The sequence below is a fragment of the Dasypus novemcinctus genome, chromosome 27, assembly GCF_030445035.2.
Source record: "Dasypus novemcinctus isolate mDasNov1 chromosome 27, mDasNov1.1.hap2, whole genome shotgun sequence".
Taxonomy (NCBI): domain Eukaryota; kingdom Metazoa; phylum Chordata; class Mammalia; order Cingulata; family Dasypodidae; genus Dasypus; species Dasypus novemcinctus.
In genome coordinates, this window is record NC_080699.1 from 87,065 (window position 1) to 104,822 (window position 17,758).

Genomic DNA, 17,758 nt, shown 5'->3' on the forward strand with positions numbered 1-17,758 from the left:
TGTACAGACTTTATATTTGGACTGATTGTTATTTTTTTATACCAGATGGTGCTGATGGTAGCCTGGCATTGTGAATGTCATTGCCAGCAGTGAATTAAATATGTGAATATGGCTAAAAGGGGAAATATTAGATGGTTATGTTACTAGAATAAAAAAATGTAAAACATAGGATTCACTAATCCTACTGTAAACAATGTACTATAGTTAATAGTACAATTATAAAAATATTCTTTCATGAACTGTAACAAATGTACCACACTAATGCAAGGTGTTAATAATAGGGTGGTATATGGGGACTCTATATTTTTTTAGTTTATGCATGATTTTCCTGTAAACCTATAACTTCTCTAATAAAAAAAAATTAAGCCCTGTATTTTGCCAGATAACTATTTCTAGCTATTAAGATAAATGGTGCCTATGACACCCAGGAAAGGGAAGAAGTAAAAAGAGGAGCTAAGCCACAGACAAGACAGCTGCCCACATTCAACCAGTGGCTCTATGCCATCTAAAGAGAACACTGCTTCTTTCCTTAAGAGGTTCACATGCCTATGTGCAGGCATCTGAGAAGTCCCTGATTTTCCACTAAAGCCACATATATTTTTCAAAGATCACCCACTTTCAAATTATTGAGACTCAACATAAAATTAAGTTGAACATAATAGATTCTTTTCTGAGATATGATGTGAAAAATAAAAACTGGCCTGGGAGTTGAAATGAGTCCTCCTACTTAATCCTTCTGGGCCTTCAAAGTGAGGCTATACTGGACAACCTCTAGTTGACTGAAACACTAAGTCAGAATCTGATTACAATGACAAAAATAGTTTGCCATTAGGAATAATATAAAAATAACTATGTTTCTGGAATTTGCTGATGCTTATGTTTCAGTTAATGGGAATTTTCTATACTTCCAGGGATTAATCGTAAATTCTTAGCTCTTTAATACAAACATAATTTTATATTTTACACAAAGCTTACTTTGACATTCATGTGATGGTCCAGTAACAGATTTTTGTGATCTATGTAATTATTTAATTTTTTTATTGTTGAACCCGTTCTCTCACCTGGGAGGCAAAAGAAGTAGCATGGGGATAAAAGAGAGAAATCATGGTTGAAGTATTTCTGGTGAAGAATAATAGAAGCTTTTTATTCTTTAATTTTTTACATTTTAACTGTTTAATTTTAGTTTTTCAATTTCAGAACAAGTATTTTTTAAATTATATTTAAATTATAAACCAAGGATCTGTCATAGGTTACCAATATTGGTAAAGAATTAAAATTTACTGCCAAAATGTTAATGTCATGCCAAAAGAAAACAGAATTTGGTTCTATTTTTAAGTGTATGGCAATGTATTCTACTAGTTCTTACTTTAACCATTTTCAGAATTGACACAGAAGTAGAAGACTCATAATTTTGCCTCCACTATTTCAAACCAGATGTTAAACATGTTGTATTCAAATTTAGATAGGGACTCTGTGAGGTGTCCGCTATGATTTTGGGAGCAGGATAAATAATTTCTTCAACGGTTACATATGTACCTAAGAGGAAGCCAACAACTCCAGTGAATGCTATAGAAAGATTTTTCAGGATCATCCATATATTGTACTGCTCCTTAGAAAACGTAAGAATTTCAACCAGAGGGGGCAGGATCAGGGCCAACGTGCTGCTGCTCACAGCGCCAACAAAGGAAATGACGATGTCTAAACGAGGAATCAGAATTGCTCCAGCACCTAGAAAATGAAGACATATTTTTCTCATTTAAGTATTTGGTACTTACATAAATACAAAATGTAGATGTTTTCAGTATATTGAAAGTAACAAATGGAAGCCTGCACTACTGAACTACTGCTTATAGAGAAATCTGCCAGACTTCGCACTGAATTTTTAAAAAATAGACAAAAGCAGTGAGTATGAATTTTCCTGGATTTATAATTTAAACATTATTTTGCGTTGCTGGGTGAAGAAGTTTGAATAATTTAATTCCAAAGTATTTGCATTACTCTGCCATATAGCTCATTCCACAATGCACAAAACATGTAGTAGCAACAGACAGCAATGATTAAAATACTATTTCATTAGCCACAAATCAATTCTGGTCAATTTTTCTAAAACAGAACATTTGTAAATGAAGTGAAATCACAAAACGCAACCCAAAAAGACATTTTACCTGCAATCTCAACTTTATTTCATTAAAAGATTATTCCCACCAACATACTAGCATTATTTCTCTGATCTTAAAAAAAATCCCCAATCTTTCTGTTCTTCTGTAGCAACTCCCTACAAACACTGTCTACTTGCTGCCTCCAATTTTTCCTCTCTCACTTCTCTCTAGAGCTCATTCCAATCAGGTCCTCACACCTTCCATTCTTCTTTGATCAAGGTCATAAATGACTTCCACTTGGTTAAATCCAATGGTTACTTCTCAGTTCTTAACTTACTTTATCAGTCAGCAGCATCTGACATTGGTTCCTTTCCTGTCCTTGAAATATTTCTTCCCTAGACCTTAAAAATATCATGCTCTCCTGAGGTTCTTATTTCATGGGCTACTCCTTTCCGTCTTCTCCACTGGTTCCTTAACTCCCTGACCTCTTAGTGCAGCAGTGTTCCAGAAGTCAGTCCTTCAATGAAGGGTGATCAGCTTGTCATGGTTTGCACCCCAGTTTTAGCTCTGAAAGTCTAGTGTCCTAGAAACCCTTTCAGTCCCTGGTAGACTGAGATAGCTGGTCACTACCTGGACCTCATTCTATATGGATTACTCCCAAATTGGTATCTCCGGCTCAAATCTCTCCCCTGAACTGCAGACTCATATCCATCTACCTACTCAACATCTCTGCTTGGATGTCTAGCAGGAATATTATACTCAGCATGTCCAAAACTGAGCTCCTATGCCCTACAAAATGTATTTGGCAAGTCTTCCCATTTCAGTTAGTGGCAAATTCCATTCTTCAAGTTGCTCTGGCCAAAAACCTTGGAGTCATCATGACAGTTCATTCTCACACCTCTTACCAAATCCATCAAGAAATCTTATTCTTGGTCTTCCAAATAATGCCTGAATCCAACCATTTACACCACTACCCTCCTTGCACCACAATGGTCCAAGCCACCACTCTCTTGCCTGGATTTTTCGATATCTAATGCTAACTGGTCTCCCTGCTTCAGTTCTTGCTTCTCTTCAGTCTATTCTCAACAGAGCAGTCTGATATGCTGTTAAAATGCCAGGTCACCTTACTCCCAAGCCTTCCCATATCACTCAAAGTAGTATGAACCTCATATTACTGACCTGATCTCTCCCCCTTTCCCTTGCTCACTCTATTCTTTGCTTTCCTCTAACAAGTCAGGCATGCTCCTGCCTCAGGGCCTTTGCACTTGCTACTTCTCCCTGGACATCTGTATGGCTCACGCCCTCAAGTTTTAAATCTTTTCTTAAATGTTACCACTAAATGTAAGTTTTCTGATTACTCTCTTTAAAATTTCACACACCCCAACCCCCAAACCCCTTACCTATCATTTCAGTTTTATTTTCTTGTAGCATTTATAACTTTCTAACCTGCTCTGCATTTTTACTTATTTTGTCTGTCTACCCTACACAGATAACAGCTCCATGCATGTAGACTTCAGGCTGCTTTGCTCACTACTTTCTCATCAGGTACTAGAAGAGTAACTGGCTTATAGCAGGCAATTGATTACTGTGTTTGTTGAGTAGAAAATGGAAGAATCAATCTGAATAATCTTATATGGCCAAAGCTTACCAAAAAATAAATCAAACCCTAGATGGCTAAAGGCTAATGAAAACAAATAGTCAGACATCTGAAGCTTAGCATACTGAAAATTGAGTTTGCTATAATCTCAAAATTCTCCCCAATTTCTTTTATAATCAATTACATTACTATCTTCTGATCTTCTTGACCGAAAGTCTTGAAAAATACATATGCATGTCTATCTACCAACCTCACCTCATTCCTGCTGTCTTTGAGTAAAGCCCTGCAACTATGTTGTAGATCTGATTTCCTCCCATCTCCTGTAGAAACTTGCATTAATTATTATTCTTGATCTGTCCTATATTTTCAACCTCCCTTTCTCTACTGACTTCCTCCACAGGGGCTCAAAATAGTGCAAACCCTCATCTTAGATATTCCACAGATATGTCAAGTTCAACATATTTACAATATAGCTACTATTTCTTCATTGCAAAATGGAGAAATAGTGTTGGGAGGGGGAGGAAGAGCAAGATGGCAGCAGAGTAAGGAGCTCCAAGGGTCAGCTCATCCTATAGGATAGATAGTTATCACCCAGAGCTATCTAAAGCACCTGCTTGGGGGACCCAGGAGACCAGAAGAGCATCCTGCAACATCCTTGGAAGATTGGAAGGAGGAGACTGCCCATTTGAAGAGAAGATTTTTGAGGAAAGCAGTCTACTGGAGGCCAGTGCTTATCCTCCAAGCCACTTCAGGAGCTATTACATGACTGTGACTGGAGTTGGAAGCTCCATTTCCCAAAAACAGGGGACGAAGAGATGTTCAGGCACCGACTTCTGCTACTGATTTGTAAATTCAGCTGGCTAAACTCCAACCCTAAGAACAGCTAAAGTTTGAACCTGTCCAACTTGAAAAGAGGCCAGAAGTCTCCATTTTGACTCCACCCCCAGCATGAGGGGAAGCCGGGCTGTTTGAAACTCACAGTGAAGGTAAAGACTGGCTTCTTTCCACCCAGAACGGACTGCAGCCCTAGCCTAGGATCCAGTCCCACCTCCATTAGGGAGGAAGTAGGCTCTCTGGGCAACTGTAGTTACTTTCAGACTGCACAGACTAAATTATCGGGAACCAGTGTGGCTACATCCCTGCCCCCAATAGGACAGGAGGGAAGGCAGTGCTTCCTTGGACTCTCTGGGAAACTGCAGTTACTTTTGGACTACACAGACAAGACTGTTGCACACCGGTGGCTCCAACCCCACCCCTAGCAGGGGAGGAGGGGGACTGGTGCCTCACCAATCTCTCTGGGAAAAAAGGTCCGTTTTGATTTACATGGCTTGGTTTGCTACACAAATCTGTGGCTCCATCCCTTCTCCAGGCAGGGGAAGGAGGAGCATGGAACTTTGTCAGTATCTCTAGGCAACTACAAACTGTCCTGGCCAGTACAGCTGGATTACTGCACCAAGCTACAGTTCCACCCTAGCCCTGGCAGAGGGCTTGGTTCTTGAGGCAACATGGACAACTTCAGTATCCACGGCTTACAATACCAACCAAATACTTGACTCCTACCCCACAACAAGCAAAGGAAAAACGGGCAAGAAACAGATGAAAAAGAGTTGAAAAACTCAGATTAACTAAACATGAGCTACTATAAAGTTCCAAATTAAGTTGAACAAAGTATCAAAAAAGGGCTGTAGCACAAAGCCAATCAAGTGGAAAGCTCTAGGATAAAGAGAGACTGAGATCACAATAAATACATCCACTAAATCAGATACTAAGACCAAGAAACAAGAAGATATGGCCCAGTCAAAGGAAAAAACTAAGCCTCCAGATGACTAATCATAGATGATCAAATAAGTGTCCTTAATAAACTAAATGAGATGACTAGAGAGATTAAGATGACTAAGGAGACACTGGGTAAGCACAAGAAGAATTTGAAAGCACACAAAGGAAAATAGCAGATCTTATGGGAATGAAAAGCACAGTAAGTGAAATTAAAAATACACTGGAGGGGAGTGGGTACCTGCTTCCCACTTGAGATGTCCTGGAGTCTCCTAAAGAAACAGAAGACAAACAACAAGCAATCAAATGAAAAAAAAAAACCAACTCAGAAGTCGATATGGTTCAGTGGTTGAGTGCTGGCTTCCCACATACAAGGTTCTGAGTTCAATCCATGGCCCCAGTACCACACACAAAAAATAAATACACTGAAGGGGAGCAGGTGTAACTCAGTGGTTGAGATTCTGTATCCCATGTACAAGATCCCAGGTTGAATCCTCAGTACCTCCTTTAAAAAATACACACTGGAGGTATATAACAGAAGATTTGAAGAAATAAAAGAGAGGCTCAGTGAGCCTGAAGACAGGGCTTCTGAAAGCAAACATACTAAAGAAGAGATAAAGAATGGAAAAAATTGAACAGTATCTCAGGAAACTAAATGATAATAAGAGATGTACAAACACATGTGCCATGAGTCTCCCAGAAGGAGAAAAGAAGGGAAAAGGGGGAGAAGGAATATTTGAGGAAATAGTGGTAGAAAATTTCCAAACCCTAGTGAGGAACATAGATATCAGTGTCCAAGAAGCAGAGCATATACCCATCCAAATAAATCCAAATAGACCTACTCTAAGACACATACTCAGAATGTCAAATGCCAAAGATAAAGAGAAAATCCTGAGAGCAGCAAGCAAAAAGTGATTCATCACATTCAAGGTATGCACAGTAAGATTAAGTGCTCATTTCTCATCAGAAACCATGAAGGCAAGAAGGCAGTGGTATGATATATATAAGATACTGCAAGAAAAAAACTGCCAGCCAAGAATCTTTTTATCAAGCAAGACTGTCTTTCAAAAATGAGGGTGAGTTTAGAATATTGACAGGTAAACAGAAACTGAGAGAGTTTGTAACCAAAAGACCAGCTTTGTGTGAAATACTAAAAGAAGTACAACAGCCTGAAATTAAAAGACAGGAAAGAGGACTGGAAGAGCATCTAGAAATGAAAATTATATCAATGAAAGTAACTAAAAGTGTTAAAAAAAAAAAGTGGCAAAAATAAGATATGACACATAAAACCCAAAGGCCAAAATGGATGAAGAACTGCCTTTACAGTAATAATGTTAAATATTAATGGATTAAAATGTCCAATCAAAAGATAGAGACTGGTAGAATGAATAAGAAAATATGTCATCTATATTGGGTTTACAAGAGACTCACCTTAGACCCAAGGATACAAATAGATTGAAAGTGAAAGGCTGGGAAAAAATATTCCACACACGCAGTAACCAAAAAAAAAAAAAAAAAAAAAGCTGGAGTAACTACACTTACATGGGATGAAATAGACTTTAAAAGCAAAGCTGTTATTAGAGACAAGGGAGGCCATTATATACAAATCAAAGAGGCAATTCACCAGGAGGAAATAACAAACATAAATGCATATGCTTCTGTATCAGTCAGGGTTCTCGAGGGAAACAGAACTGTCAGGAGATATCTGTAAATAGTATGAGATTTTATAAAATTCTCTCACGGGACCATGGGGATGCACAAGTCAAATTCCTCAGGCAAGTTACAAACCAGGGGCTCCAATGAAAGTCTTTGAGGAGTTCCCAGGAGGTGTTGGCTGTCCGAAGTTCAGCTGAAAAACTCTCTCTGAATGCTGAAATCATTTCCCCTTTTAAGGTATTCAACTGATTGGATAAAACATCATTCATTGCTGATGGCAATCTCCTTGGTTGATTGTAGACATAATCAGCCATCTATGTAATCAATTCTCTGATGATTAAAGTCCATAAATATCCTTGTATTATAATTAGCCCAGTGCTTGCGTGACCAAACAAGTGGGCACAATTACCTAAAGTTGGCACATCAGCCTAACCATCACAGCACCTAACCAGGATACCCCAAATTACACGAGGCAAACACTGGCAAAACTGAAGGGAGAAATAGATGTCTCTACAGTAATAGCTGGAGATTTCCATATACCACTCTCATCATTGGATACAACATATGGGCAGGGAATCAATAAAGAAACAGAGCATTTGAGTAATATGATAAATGAACTAGACCTAACAGAACATTGCATCCCACAACAGCAGGATAAACATTCTTCTCAAGGGCTCATGAATCCTTCTGCAGGACAGACCACATGCTGGGTCGTAAAACATCTCAATAAATTTTAAAAGATTGAAATTATACAAAGCACTTTCTCTGATCAAAATGGAATAAAGCTCTGTTTTATTTAATGGAATAAAGCCCCATTTGATTCAGTAGAAATCAACAGGCATAACAATGGAAAATTCACAAATATATGGAGATAAAACAACACACTCAAATAATCAGTGGATCAAAGAATAAACTGCAAAAGAAATAATAAATATCTTGAGATGAATGAAAATGATAACACAACATATCAGAATCTATGGGATGCAGTAAAAGCAGTACTGAGAGGGAAATTTATAGCCCTCAATGCATATATTAAAGAAGAATTAAGAGCTAAAATCAATGACCTAACTACACAGCTGGAGGAATTTGAAAAATAACAGCAAACTATTCCAAAAGCAAGCAGGAGGAATGAAATAACAAAATCAGCAGAAATAAATGAAACTGAGAACAAAAAAACCCAGAATTAACAAAACAAAAAGGTGATTCTTTGAGAAGATCAACAAAATTAACAAACTAAAAAGTAATGATTCTTGAGAACCTTGAGGACATTAGCCAGATACAAATGGACGAATATAATATGGTCTCACTAATATAAACAAAATATGGAGAATAAATAGAGCTAAAACCTATACTATAGGTTACTAGGAATTAGGATGAGGGATCAGAAGGGGTACTGATGCTTAATGTATGTAGAATTTTTAGTTAGTTTGACTGTAAAAGTGTGGAAATGGATAGAGTTGATGGTAACACATTACTGTAAGTATAAGTAACATGGCTAGTTTATAAGTGGATTGTCGCTGGGAGTAGTAGTCTAGGAACATAAAAGTCAATTGAGAGAAAGCTAGAGAATAATCTAGGGATTGAATAACACTGGATCCAGAGGTGGATAAGGATGGTTAATAATACAAGAATGTTCTATGAACTAGAACAGATGTATATTACTATTACAAGGTGGTAAGAATATGGTGATGCATGGAAAAATAAAATTAATGTAACTTATGGACAATAGTTTACAGGAATATTGTAATGTTCCTGCATCAATGTCAAAGAAGGTACTATATATCAGCACTAAGGGTCAATAATAAGGGGTGGGATTTTTTCTTCTGGACTAAGGAAATGTTCAAAACTTACTGAGGTGATGACTGTACAACTCTGTGTTGATAGTACCTGAGTGTACACATTGGACAGACTATAAGGCATGAGACTGTATAACATAGTGAACCATGTGGTGGAAGATGGACTGTGGTTAACAGTACAAATATTAAGAGGTTCCCTCATGAACTATAACAAATGTATAATACTAATACATGGTATTAATAATAGGAGATGTACAGAAAAAAATATACCACATGTAAGCTATGGACCATAGTGGTAATAGTCTGATGATGTTCTTTCATAACCTTTAACAGATGTTCCACAACAATGTAAGGTGTTAGTGGAGAGGTGATGTGTGAGAATTCTGCACATTATGCATGATTCTTTCATAAGCTCCCAACTTGCCTAATATAAAATAGATATTTTTAAAAGTACTGTTAGGAGGATTAGATAAATCATATATAAAAGACCAAAGGAGGTGACTGGCACTTAATAAACATTCAATAAATGACAACTACTGTTGATTTTTCTATTGGCAGAGCCATACCTTTCTATGTAATGTATTCCCCAAAGTATTTACTAAAGCCAAATATGCAAATTGGAAGATTTTATAGAGAGCTTTAAGATACTACATAGTTACAAAATTTCATATATGTACTTGATTTTGTCATTTCTTCACAAACGAAGACACAGTTAACCAAAGAACATCAGAGAGAGGTGATTTGAAGTTTCGACCACAAAGATTTAAATTCTTTACTCTATTGTATAAAGTTTATGAAAACCATGCATCTTATAACTTGGATGAGCACTTATTTTTTTTCACACATTTTTATAAAATAGAGGGGCAAATACAATATAACCTCCAAATTTTATAAGGAATGGTATTCTTTACTCAAATGAAATCTTACTGGGAAATCAATGAAAAGACAGGAAGTAGCTATACTATTTAAAGCAGAAATAGGGTATTAGAGCCCTGCCCCCAATATTACCTCATTGAAGCACCCCCAAAGAATCCCTAGAGACACAATGAGCACATAATCGCATACCTATTATAGAAGGCAGGACAGAAAATCAAATCTCATTGTTTTAATTTTTTCAATGGATTCTTTAAGGAGGTGGAAATATTTGGAACTAAACTACCACCATGTTCCTTATGGAACCAGAAGTTATTTTTTACCATTTCTATTCAAATTAGTATTATAAAACTAGCTTAACACTTACAGAATGGAAGTGAGAAAGCCCTTTATAAATAACTGAATTTGAAAGAGGGACGTTAGAACTCTAGACTGGAAATACTTAATAATGTGGATTCTCCTTTTAATAGATGCTTTTAAACATTTCCCTCAGGAGACGATAAAGCATAACTCTGAAAAACAACTGTTACTTTTAAAAAAATTCATCAAACATATTTATTATGTGGTGAGCTATTTCACCTTCTTACAGTAGGTGGTAGTATAAGAGGTAAGTCAGATAAACATGACTAGAGCCTTGACCTCTTAAGAGCCTTTCGGTTTGGAATACATATGTCCCCATTAGGTTTTCAATAATTGGAACTGTTACCAGAAAATTAAGTGAAATGCTGTTGTTGGGAAATCATGTGGAAGAACACTTTATTTTTTTTTTTCCAAATTCTACTCAATTTATTCATTTTTAAAAAAGATATTACACTAAAAAAATATGAGGTCCCCATTCACCCCTACCACCCCCACCCCACCACTCCCCCCACAGTAACACTCTCCCCCATCATCATGTCACATCCATTGCGTCTGGTGAGTACATCTCCGGGCATCGCTGCACCCCATGTCCCGTGTTCCACACCATAGTCCACACTCTCCCACGTTCCATCCAGTGGGCCATGGGAGGACATACAACATCCGGCAATTGTCCCTGGGGCACTTTAGTGTTTTAGAATTTACAGACTAAAATTTCATTTATCAAATACTTTCAAATCATAAAGTATAATTGCAATTAAATTCATGCTTAAAATGTTATATACCCTATAGATATTTGCTAGTAAAAGTAACTTGAAAGATGTCATATGGTAATGTCATTAGACAAGAAAGAAAAATATGTATACTTTAAGCTAATCCAACCTATAAAACTCAAATGCACAAATAAGATAAATCAAACATTGCAAATATAGTTACCATAGAGTTACTGTAAATAGGTTGCCCTATATCATACAAGGGCAGCAATTATGATTACATCTAATCCATGCTAGTTAAAATCATTCTGTATTCCCCCCCTCAAAAAGTACATCTTTAAGACACAAAGTTTTCTCTAATATGAAAATAAAAACCCATCCTAAGTCATTTGCATCTAAAGGGGTGAAAGCAGACATATGAGTAGGGGGAAAAAAAACTTGATTATTAAAATATCAACAACAAAATTATGGAAAACAATTCAGCACATTAACTTTACAAAAATCAGTGGTGCTCTCCACACACCTACTGACTTTAATATACAGTATCAGGATACAGAAAGGCACGTCTTTTTATCTGCAGTGGCAGCTAACTTAAAGGCCTTCAGTGCTTAACACTCTACAAGCTACTAAAGATTTATGTTTGTTCATACTTATGAAGTCATAGTCTATGAAAAGCAGAAAAAATAGTCTCAAAGCCAAGGACTTCTAATTAGAAATAGTAACAGATAAATGAGTTAGATAATAATTGATATAAAGAGTAATTAATATATTTTACAGATTTAATCCATACATGGAAGTCTAACAATGGTTTATCAGTGTCTATTATAATTCAAAATTTAATGGCTCCTAGCACAGACTAGCTTTTAAATTAAAGATGTATTGTAGTCCACAGTGGCCTTCAGTCCATCTCTAGCCACAGCTCTGCCCCACTTGCAAGGTGCCTGTGCACCAGGAAAGCACCTACACGGCATATGCAGAAGAGCCTGGCCTGTCTAGGCTTCTGAGTTCAAAAAATAATTCCAATGCCCGATGGAGACTTGGACACAGTCAACATAACCCACGCTGATAAGCCCACAACTTCAAATACAGCAAACTTGGATTCTCCTCAAGATGGAGGAATAAAATATGGATTAGAGTGGACTTACTGGTGTTCTACTGTAGAATTATTGTAACTCTAGCAACACAAGAAATTGTACCATTGATGTGGAGACAGTGGCCATGGGAATTGCTGAGGGCAGGGAAAGGGAAGAAGAGGTATGATGTGGGGGCATTTTTGGGACTTGGGAGTTGTCCTGAATGATTCTGCAGGGACAGATATGGACATTATATATCCTGCCATAACCCACTGAACGGACTGGGAGAGAGTATAAACTGTAACATAACTATAATCCATGCTATGTAGCAATGCTCCAAACTTTACTACCCATCAAATGCAATTAATATATCCCACTAATGAAAGAAGATGTCGATGTGGGAGGAGTGGGAGGTGTGGGGAGTGGGGTATATGGAACCTCTTCTATTTTTTAATGTAACATTTTATGTGATCTATGTATCTTTAAAAAAAAAAGATAATAATAATAAAGAATTATGGAACAATGGAAGACATTGTAGGAAGGAAATTAAATGGAGCTTTACTCACTGCTAGTGCTGCCCAGGCTACTTTGCCATCAGTAAAGAGCCCAGCCAAAAAGCTTCCTGAGCACTTTAGATAACAAAATTCACAGTCTTACTGTAAGTGCTGTTGGCTTTTGCTTTAATTTGAAAGAATGTGTACCAAAGGCTCAGCTGAAGCTCGTGCCCAATGCCATGTCCCAGTGAAGCAAAAAGGAATAGCACATAGATAATGCTGTAAATAAAACCCTCATAGCTGGCTGAGTAGACATTGCTAGTTTTAATTAAAAGGAAGATGCAGCATAGAAAAACCTGCAGCTCTAGGTGCCACAACTCAGCTCCTGAGGAAAAGGCCCTGGCTTCTGGAATGAACTCTTGGTAGCAGATGTTATGGTGTGGTCTGTGGTTCAATAACTTGCAGCCAATGTGTAACAGTGGAAGAAGTGAAAAAATCCCGGCCACAAGTTCCTTTAAGTGAATTTCAGCAGCTAATTTTAAAAGCGGATTTGCACTCAGATTAGTAAAAGGCCTTTACTGAAATCAAAGTCTTTTTAATTAGTCCAGCTGTCAATATATCAATAAAAGTACCATATAGGAGAACCAGCAAGATGGTGGCAGAGTAAGGAGCTCCTAGAGTCAGCTCCTGCTACAGGGCAGTTAGCAAACACACAGAGCTCTCTGGAGCTAGCTGAAGCACGTGTTTGGGGGCTCCAGGAGACCAGAAGAGCATCCTGCAACAACCTTGAAGGAGAAGAAGGAGGTGACTGCCCATCTGCAGAGAAGAGTCATAAGTAGAGGCTCCATGCCCCAGAAACCAGTGCCTATCCTCCACTGGAGGCACAAGCTGCCTCCAGAGTTGTTCTGCAGCTGTAATTGAAAGCTCCACTTCCCCAAAATGGGCAAGGAAGAGACGGTTGGGCACCAATTTCAGCTACTAATGAGTAAATGCAGCGGGCTACAGTATAATCCTGAGAGCAGCTAAAGTTTGAGCCTGTCCAAGTCAGAAAGAGGTTGGGAGCTGCCATTTTAACTCTGCGCCTGGCACAAGGGGAAGAGGGGAGGACTGAAAATCCCAGTGCTGGTGGGGACTGGCTTCTTTTCAACCAGATCATACTGCAGCTCTAGCCTAGGCCCCAGTGCCACCTCCAGCAGGAAGGAAGCTCCAGGGACCTATGCGAGCCTCTCCAGGAAATTACCGCCTAAACCGCAGAGGCCAGAACTGCCACCTGGCTCTGGCATCATGAGCCGCCCCAGAAGCTATTCTGTGGCTGGAATTGGAAGCTCCATTTCCCAGAAATAGGGGAGGAGGAGAAGGTTGGCTGCCAATTTTGGTTACTGATTGTTAGGCTTGGCTGGCTAAGATATAACACTGGGAACAGCTGGAGTGTGAACCAGACCAAGTCAGAAAGAGGCCATAGCTGCCATTTTGATTCTGCCTGCAGCCTGAAGGGAAATGGGGCTGACTGAAACTCTCAGCGTTGGCAGGAACCAGTTTCTTTCACGCAGATCAGCCTACAGCCCTAGCCTAGGCTTCAGCCTCACCTCTGGCAGGGAGGAAGCTGAGGAGCCCTGCACCAGCCTATACAGGTAACTGCAGGGAAATTTGGCTGGCAAAGACTGAAAATCAGAAGTCTACCAGGGCAACTGCAGTCATCTTGGACCCGCACTGCATAGATTGCCGCCCACACCTGCAGCTCCATCCCTGCCCCAGGCAGGGGAGAAAGGGATGTGAAGCTTCATCAGTCTCTCTGGGCAACTACAGTCTAGGCCTGTACGTGGATTATTCCACAAAGCTGTGACTCTGTCACTACTCCTGGCAAAGTAGAAAGTTGGAAGAAGCTTCATTGGTCCCTGCTGCAATGAGGGCAGCTTGAGCCTCCACAGCTTACAGCACCAACTACATGTTTAGCTCCTATTGCATAACCAGCAAGGGAGAAAGGATAGGAAGCCCTAAACTAAAGAGAAAATCTGCACCCAGAAAAAATACTCTAGTAAGCCAAATGCCAAGACACCAACAAAAAATTATAATCCACACCAAGAAACAGAAAGCTATGGCCCAGTTAAAGGAACAAGTTAAGCCTCTAGATGACATAAAGGAATTGAGACAAGTAATCATAGATGTTCAAACAAATCTCCTTAATAAATTCAATGAGATGACTAAAGAGATTAAGGATATTAAGAAGACATTGGATGAGCACAAAGAAGAATTTGAAAACATACGTAGAAAAATAGCAGCTCTTATAGGAATGAAAGGTGCAATCAATGAAATTTAAAAAAATTAGAGGCGGCAGACTTGGCCCAGAGGTTACAGCATCTGTCTACCACATGGGAGGTCCACGGTTCAAACCCCAGGCCTCCTTGACCCGTGTGGAGCTGGCCCATGTGCAGTGCTGATGCGTGCAAGGAGTGCCAGGCCACACAGGGGTGTTCCCCGTGTAGGGGAGCCCCACGTGCAAGGAGTGTACCCCATAAGGAGAGCCACCCAGCACGAAACAAAGTGCAGCCTGCCCAGGAATGGCGCCGCCCACACGGAGAAATGACACAACAAGATGACACAGCAAAAAGAAACACAGATTCCTATGCTGCTGCTGACAACAGAGGCGGACAAAGAAGAAACAGCAAACAGACACAGAGAACAGACAACCAGGGTGGGGGGGAGAAGGGGAGAGAAATAAATAAAATAAAATATTTTAAAAATAAAAAAATAAAAAAACATTGGAATCATACAAGAACAGATTTGAGGAGGCAGAAGAAAGGATTGGTGAGCTTGAAGAAATGGCCTCTGAAAATGAACATATAAAAGAACAGATGAAGAATGGAAAAAACGGAACAAGGTCTCAAGGAACTAAATGACAGCAAAAGACATGCAAACATGTGTCATGGATGTCCCAGAAGGAGAAGAGAAGGGAACAGGGGCAGAAGGAATATTTGAAGAAATAATGGTAGAAAATTTCCCAACCCTATTGAAGGACATAGATATCCCTGTCCAAGAAGCACAACATATTCCCATCTGAAAAAATCCAAATAGACCAACTCCAAGATACATACTCAACAGAATGTCAAATGCCAAAGACAAAGACAGAGTTCTGAGAGCAGCAAGAGAAAAGTAATACATAAGGCATAAGGGATACCCAATAAGATTAAGTGCTGATTTCTCACCAGAAACCATGGAGGCAAGAATACAGTGGTCTGATATATTTAAGACGCTGCAAGAGAAAGACTTCCAGCCAAGAATCTTATATCCAGCAAGACTGTCTTTCAAAAATGAGGGTGAAATTAGAGTATTCACAGATAAACAGAAACTGAGAGAATTTCCAAGCAAGAGACCAGATTTTTAGGAAATACTAAAGGGTGTGCTAGAGCCTGAGGAAAAAAAAAACAGGAAAGGAGGGCCTTGAAGAGAGTCAAGAAATGAAGATTATATTAATAAAAGTAACTAAAAGTATCAAAAGAGTGGGAAAAAGAAAATATGACGGATAAAACTCAAATAGTCAGGAATAAATTTAACCAATGATGTAAAGCACTTGTATTCAAAAAATTACAACTCGATGTTAAAACAAATCAAAAAAGCCCTAAATAACTGGAAGAACATTCCATGCTCATGGATTGGAAGACTAAATATCATTAAGATGTCAATTCTACTCAAATTGATATACAGATTTAATGCAATCCTGATAAAAATTCCACCAGCATTAAAGAAAAAATTGAAAACATGATCATTGAATTTATTTCGAAGGGTAAGGAGTCCTGAATAATCAGAAACATCATAAAAAGGAAAAGTGAACCCTCATCTCCAGACTTTAAATCATAATACCTACCTATAGTGGTAAAAAACAGAATGATACTGGCCTAAAGACAGACAACAATAGAAGCAACAGACCAATAGACCCTCGCAGGTATGGTCAAGTGATTTTTGACTAGCCTGTCAAATTCACACAGCTTCGTCAGAACAATCCATTTAACAAATGGTGCTGAAAGAATTGGATATCCATAGCGGAAAGAAAGAAAGAGGACCCCTATCTCACACCTTATCCAAAAATTAACTTAAAATAGATGAAAAAACTAAAAATAAAAGCAAGAACCATAAAACTTCTGGAAGAAATTTTTGGAAAATATCTTCAAGACCTGGTGGTAGGTGGTGGATTCGTAAAGAAAATAAAAGGAAGACTGAATGGACTACTGATATTTAAAGTAGGAGAAGTTTTAATTAGCTTTACTGTAAAAGTGTGGAAATGTATAGAGTGGGTGGTAACAAACAGTGAGTAATAGCTAGTTTATAAATGGGGATGTGACTGAAAATGGTAGTCTTGGTATATAAATGCCAATTGACAGAATGCTAGAAAATACTCTAGGAACTGGATAGCACAGTAAACCAAGAGGTGGGTGAGAATTGTAGATGATGGTACAGATGCAAGAGTGTCCTTTGTGAGCTAGAGCAAATGTATATCACTACTGCAAGGTACTGGGAATGTGGAGAAGCATGGGAAAAATAAACCTGAAGTGACCTATGGACTGTGGTTGGTAGTAATAATATAATATGTTTGCATCTATGCAAAAGATGTACTGTGTTGACACTGAAGCAGTATGGAAAATGTGAGCCAAATGTACACTATGAACATGGTAACAATCAGATGTTATTATTTTATCTGTAGCAAATGACACACCACATTGTGTGTGCCATCAACACATTGTGGTGTGTCCATGGAGGAGGGTTGTCTGGGAATTCTGCACATGTGCATGATTGTTTTATAAGTTTACAACTTCTGTCATAAAAAATATATTTAAAAAATAATAATAGGGTGGGTTGGGGGAAAAAACACACCAAGTGGGAGATAAGACTATGATTAGTAGTAGGATTTTGACAACATTCTTTCATAATTTGTAACAGACGTCTCATGACAATGCAAGGTGTTGGTGAAGGGTTGATGTGTGGGACCCCTGTATGATGTTACGCATGTTTGCTTTGTAAGCTCACAACTTTTACTACACACTTAATTGTTTAGGTATGTTGATATATAAATGATATAAAGATAATAATAGGATTGGTTGGGGGAAAAATACTTTGTTTAGTAGTAATATTTTGACAATGCTCTTTAATCATTAGTTAAAAAGGTTTAATAACAATGCAAGTAATTGGTGGTAGGGTGAGTTATGAGAGTCCTGTATGATGTTACATATGTTTGTTTTGTAAGTTCACAACTATTATTATACACTTTTATGTATGTTTATGTATGAGTGATATACTTCAATAAATAAATTTTTTTAAAGTATCATATAAAAATA

At 38.3% G+C, this 17,758-nt stretch overlaps 1 protein-coding gene across 4 annotated transcripts in view; it reads right to left on the reverse strand.

Moving 5' to 3' along the window:
• Positions 1 to 1,116: 1,116 nt before the first annotated feature.
• Positions 1,117 to 17,758, reverse strand: part of SLC36A4 (solute carrier family 36 member 4) — a 73,093-nt gene continuing 56,451 nt past the window's right edge. For all 4 annotated transcript variants that reach the window (XM_058289417.2, XM_058289418.2, XM_004475525.5 and 1 more), the window contains exon 11: positions 1,117 to 1,728. In XM_058289417.2, coding sequence (XP_058145400.1) covers positions 1,421 to 1,728 — 308 coding nt within the window. In that variant the 3' untranslated portion in view covers positions 1,117 to 1,420. The remainder of the gene's footprint in view (positions 1,729 to 17,758) is intronic.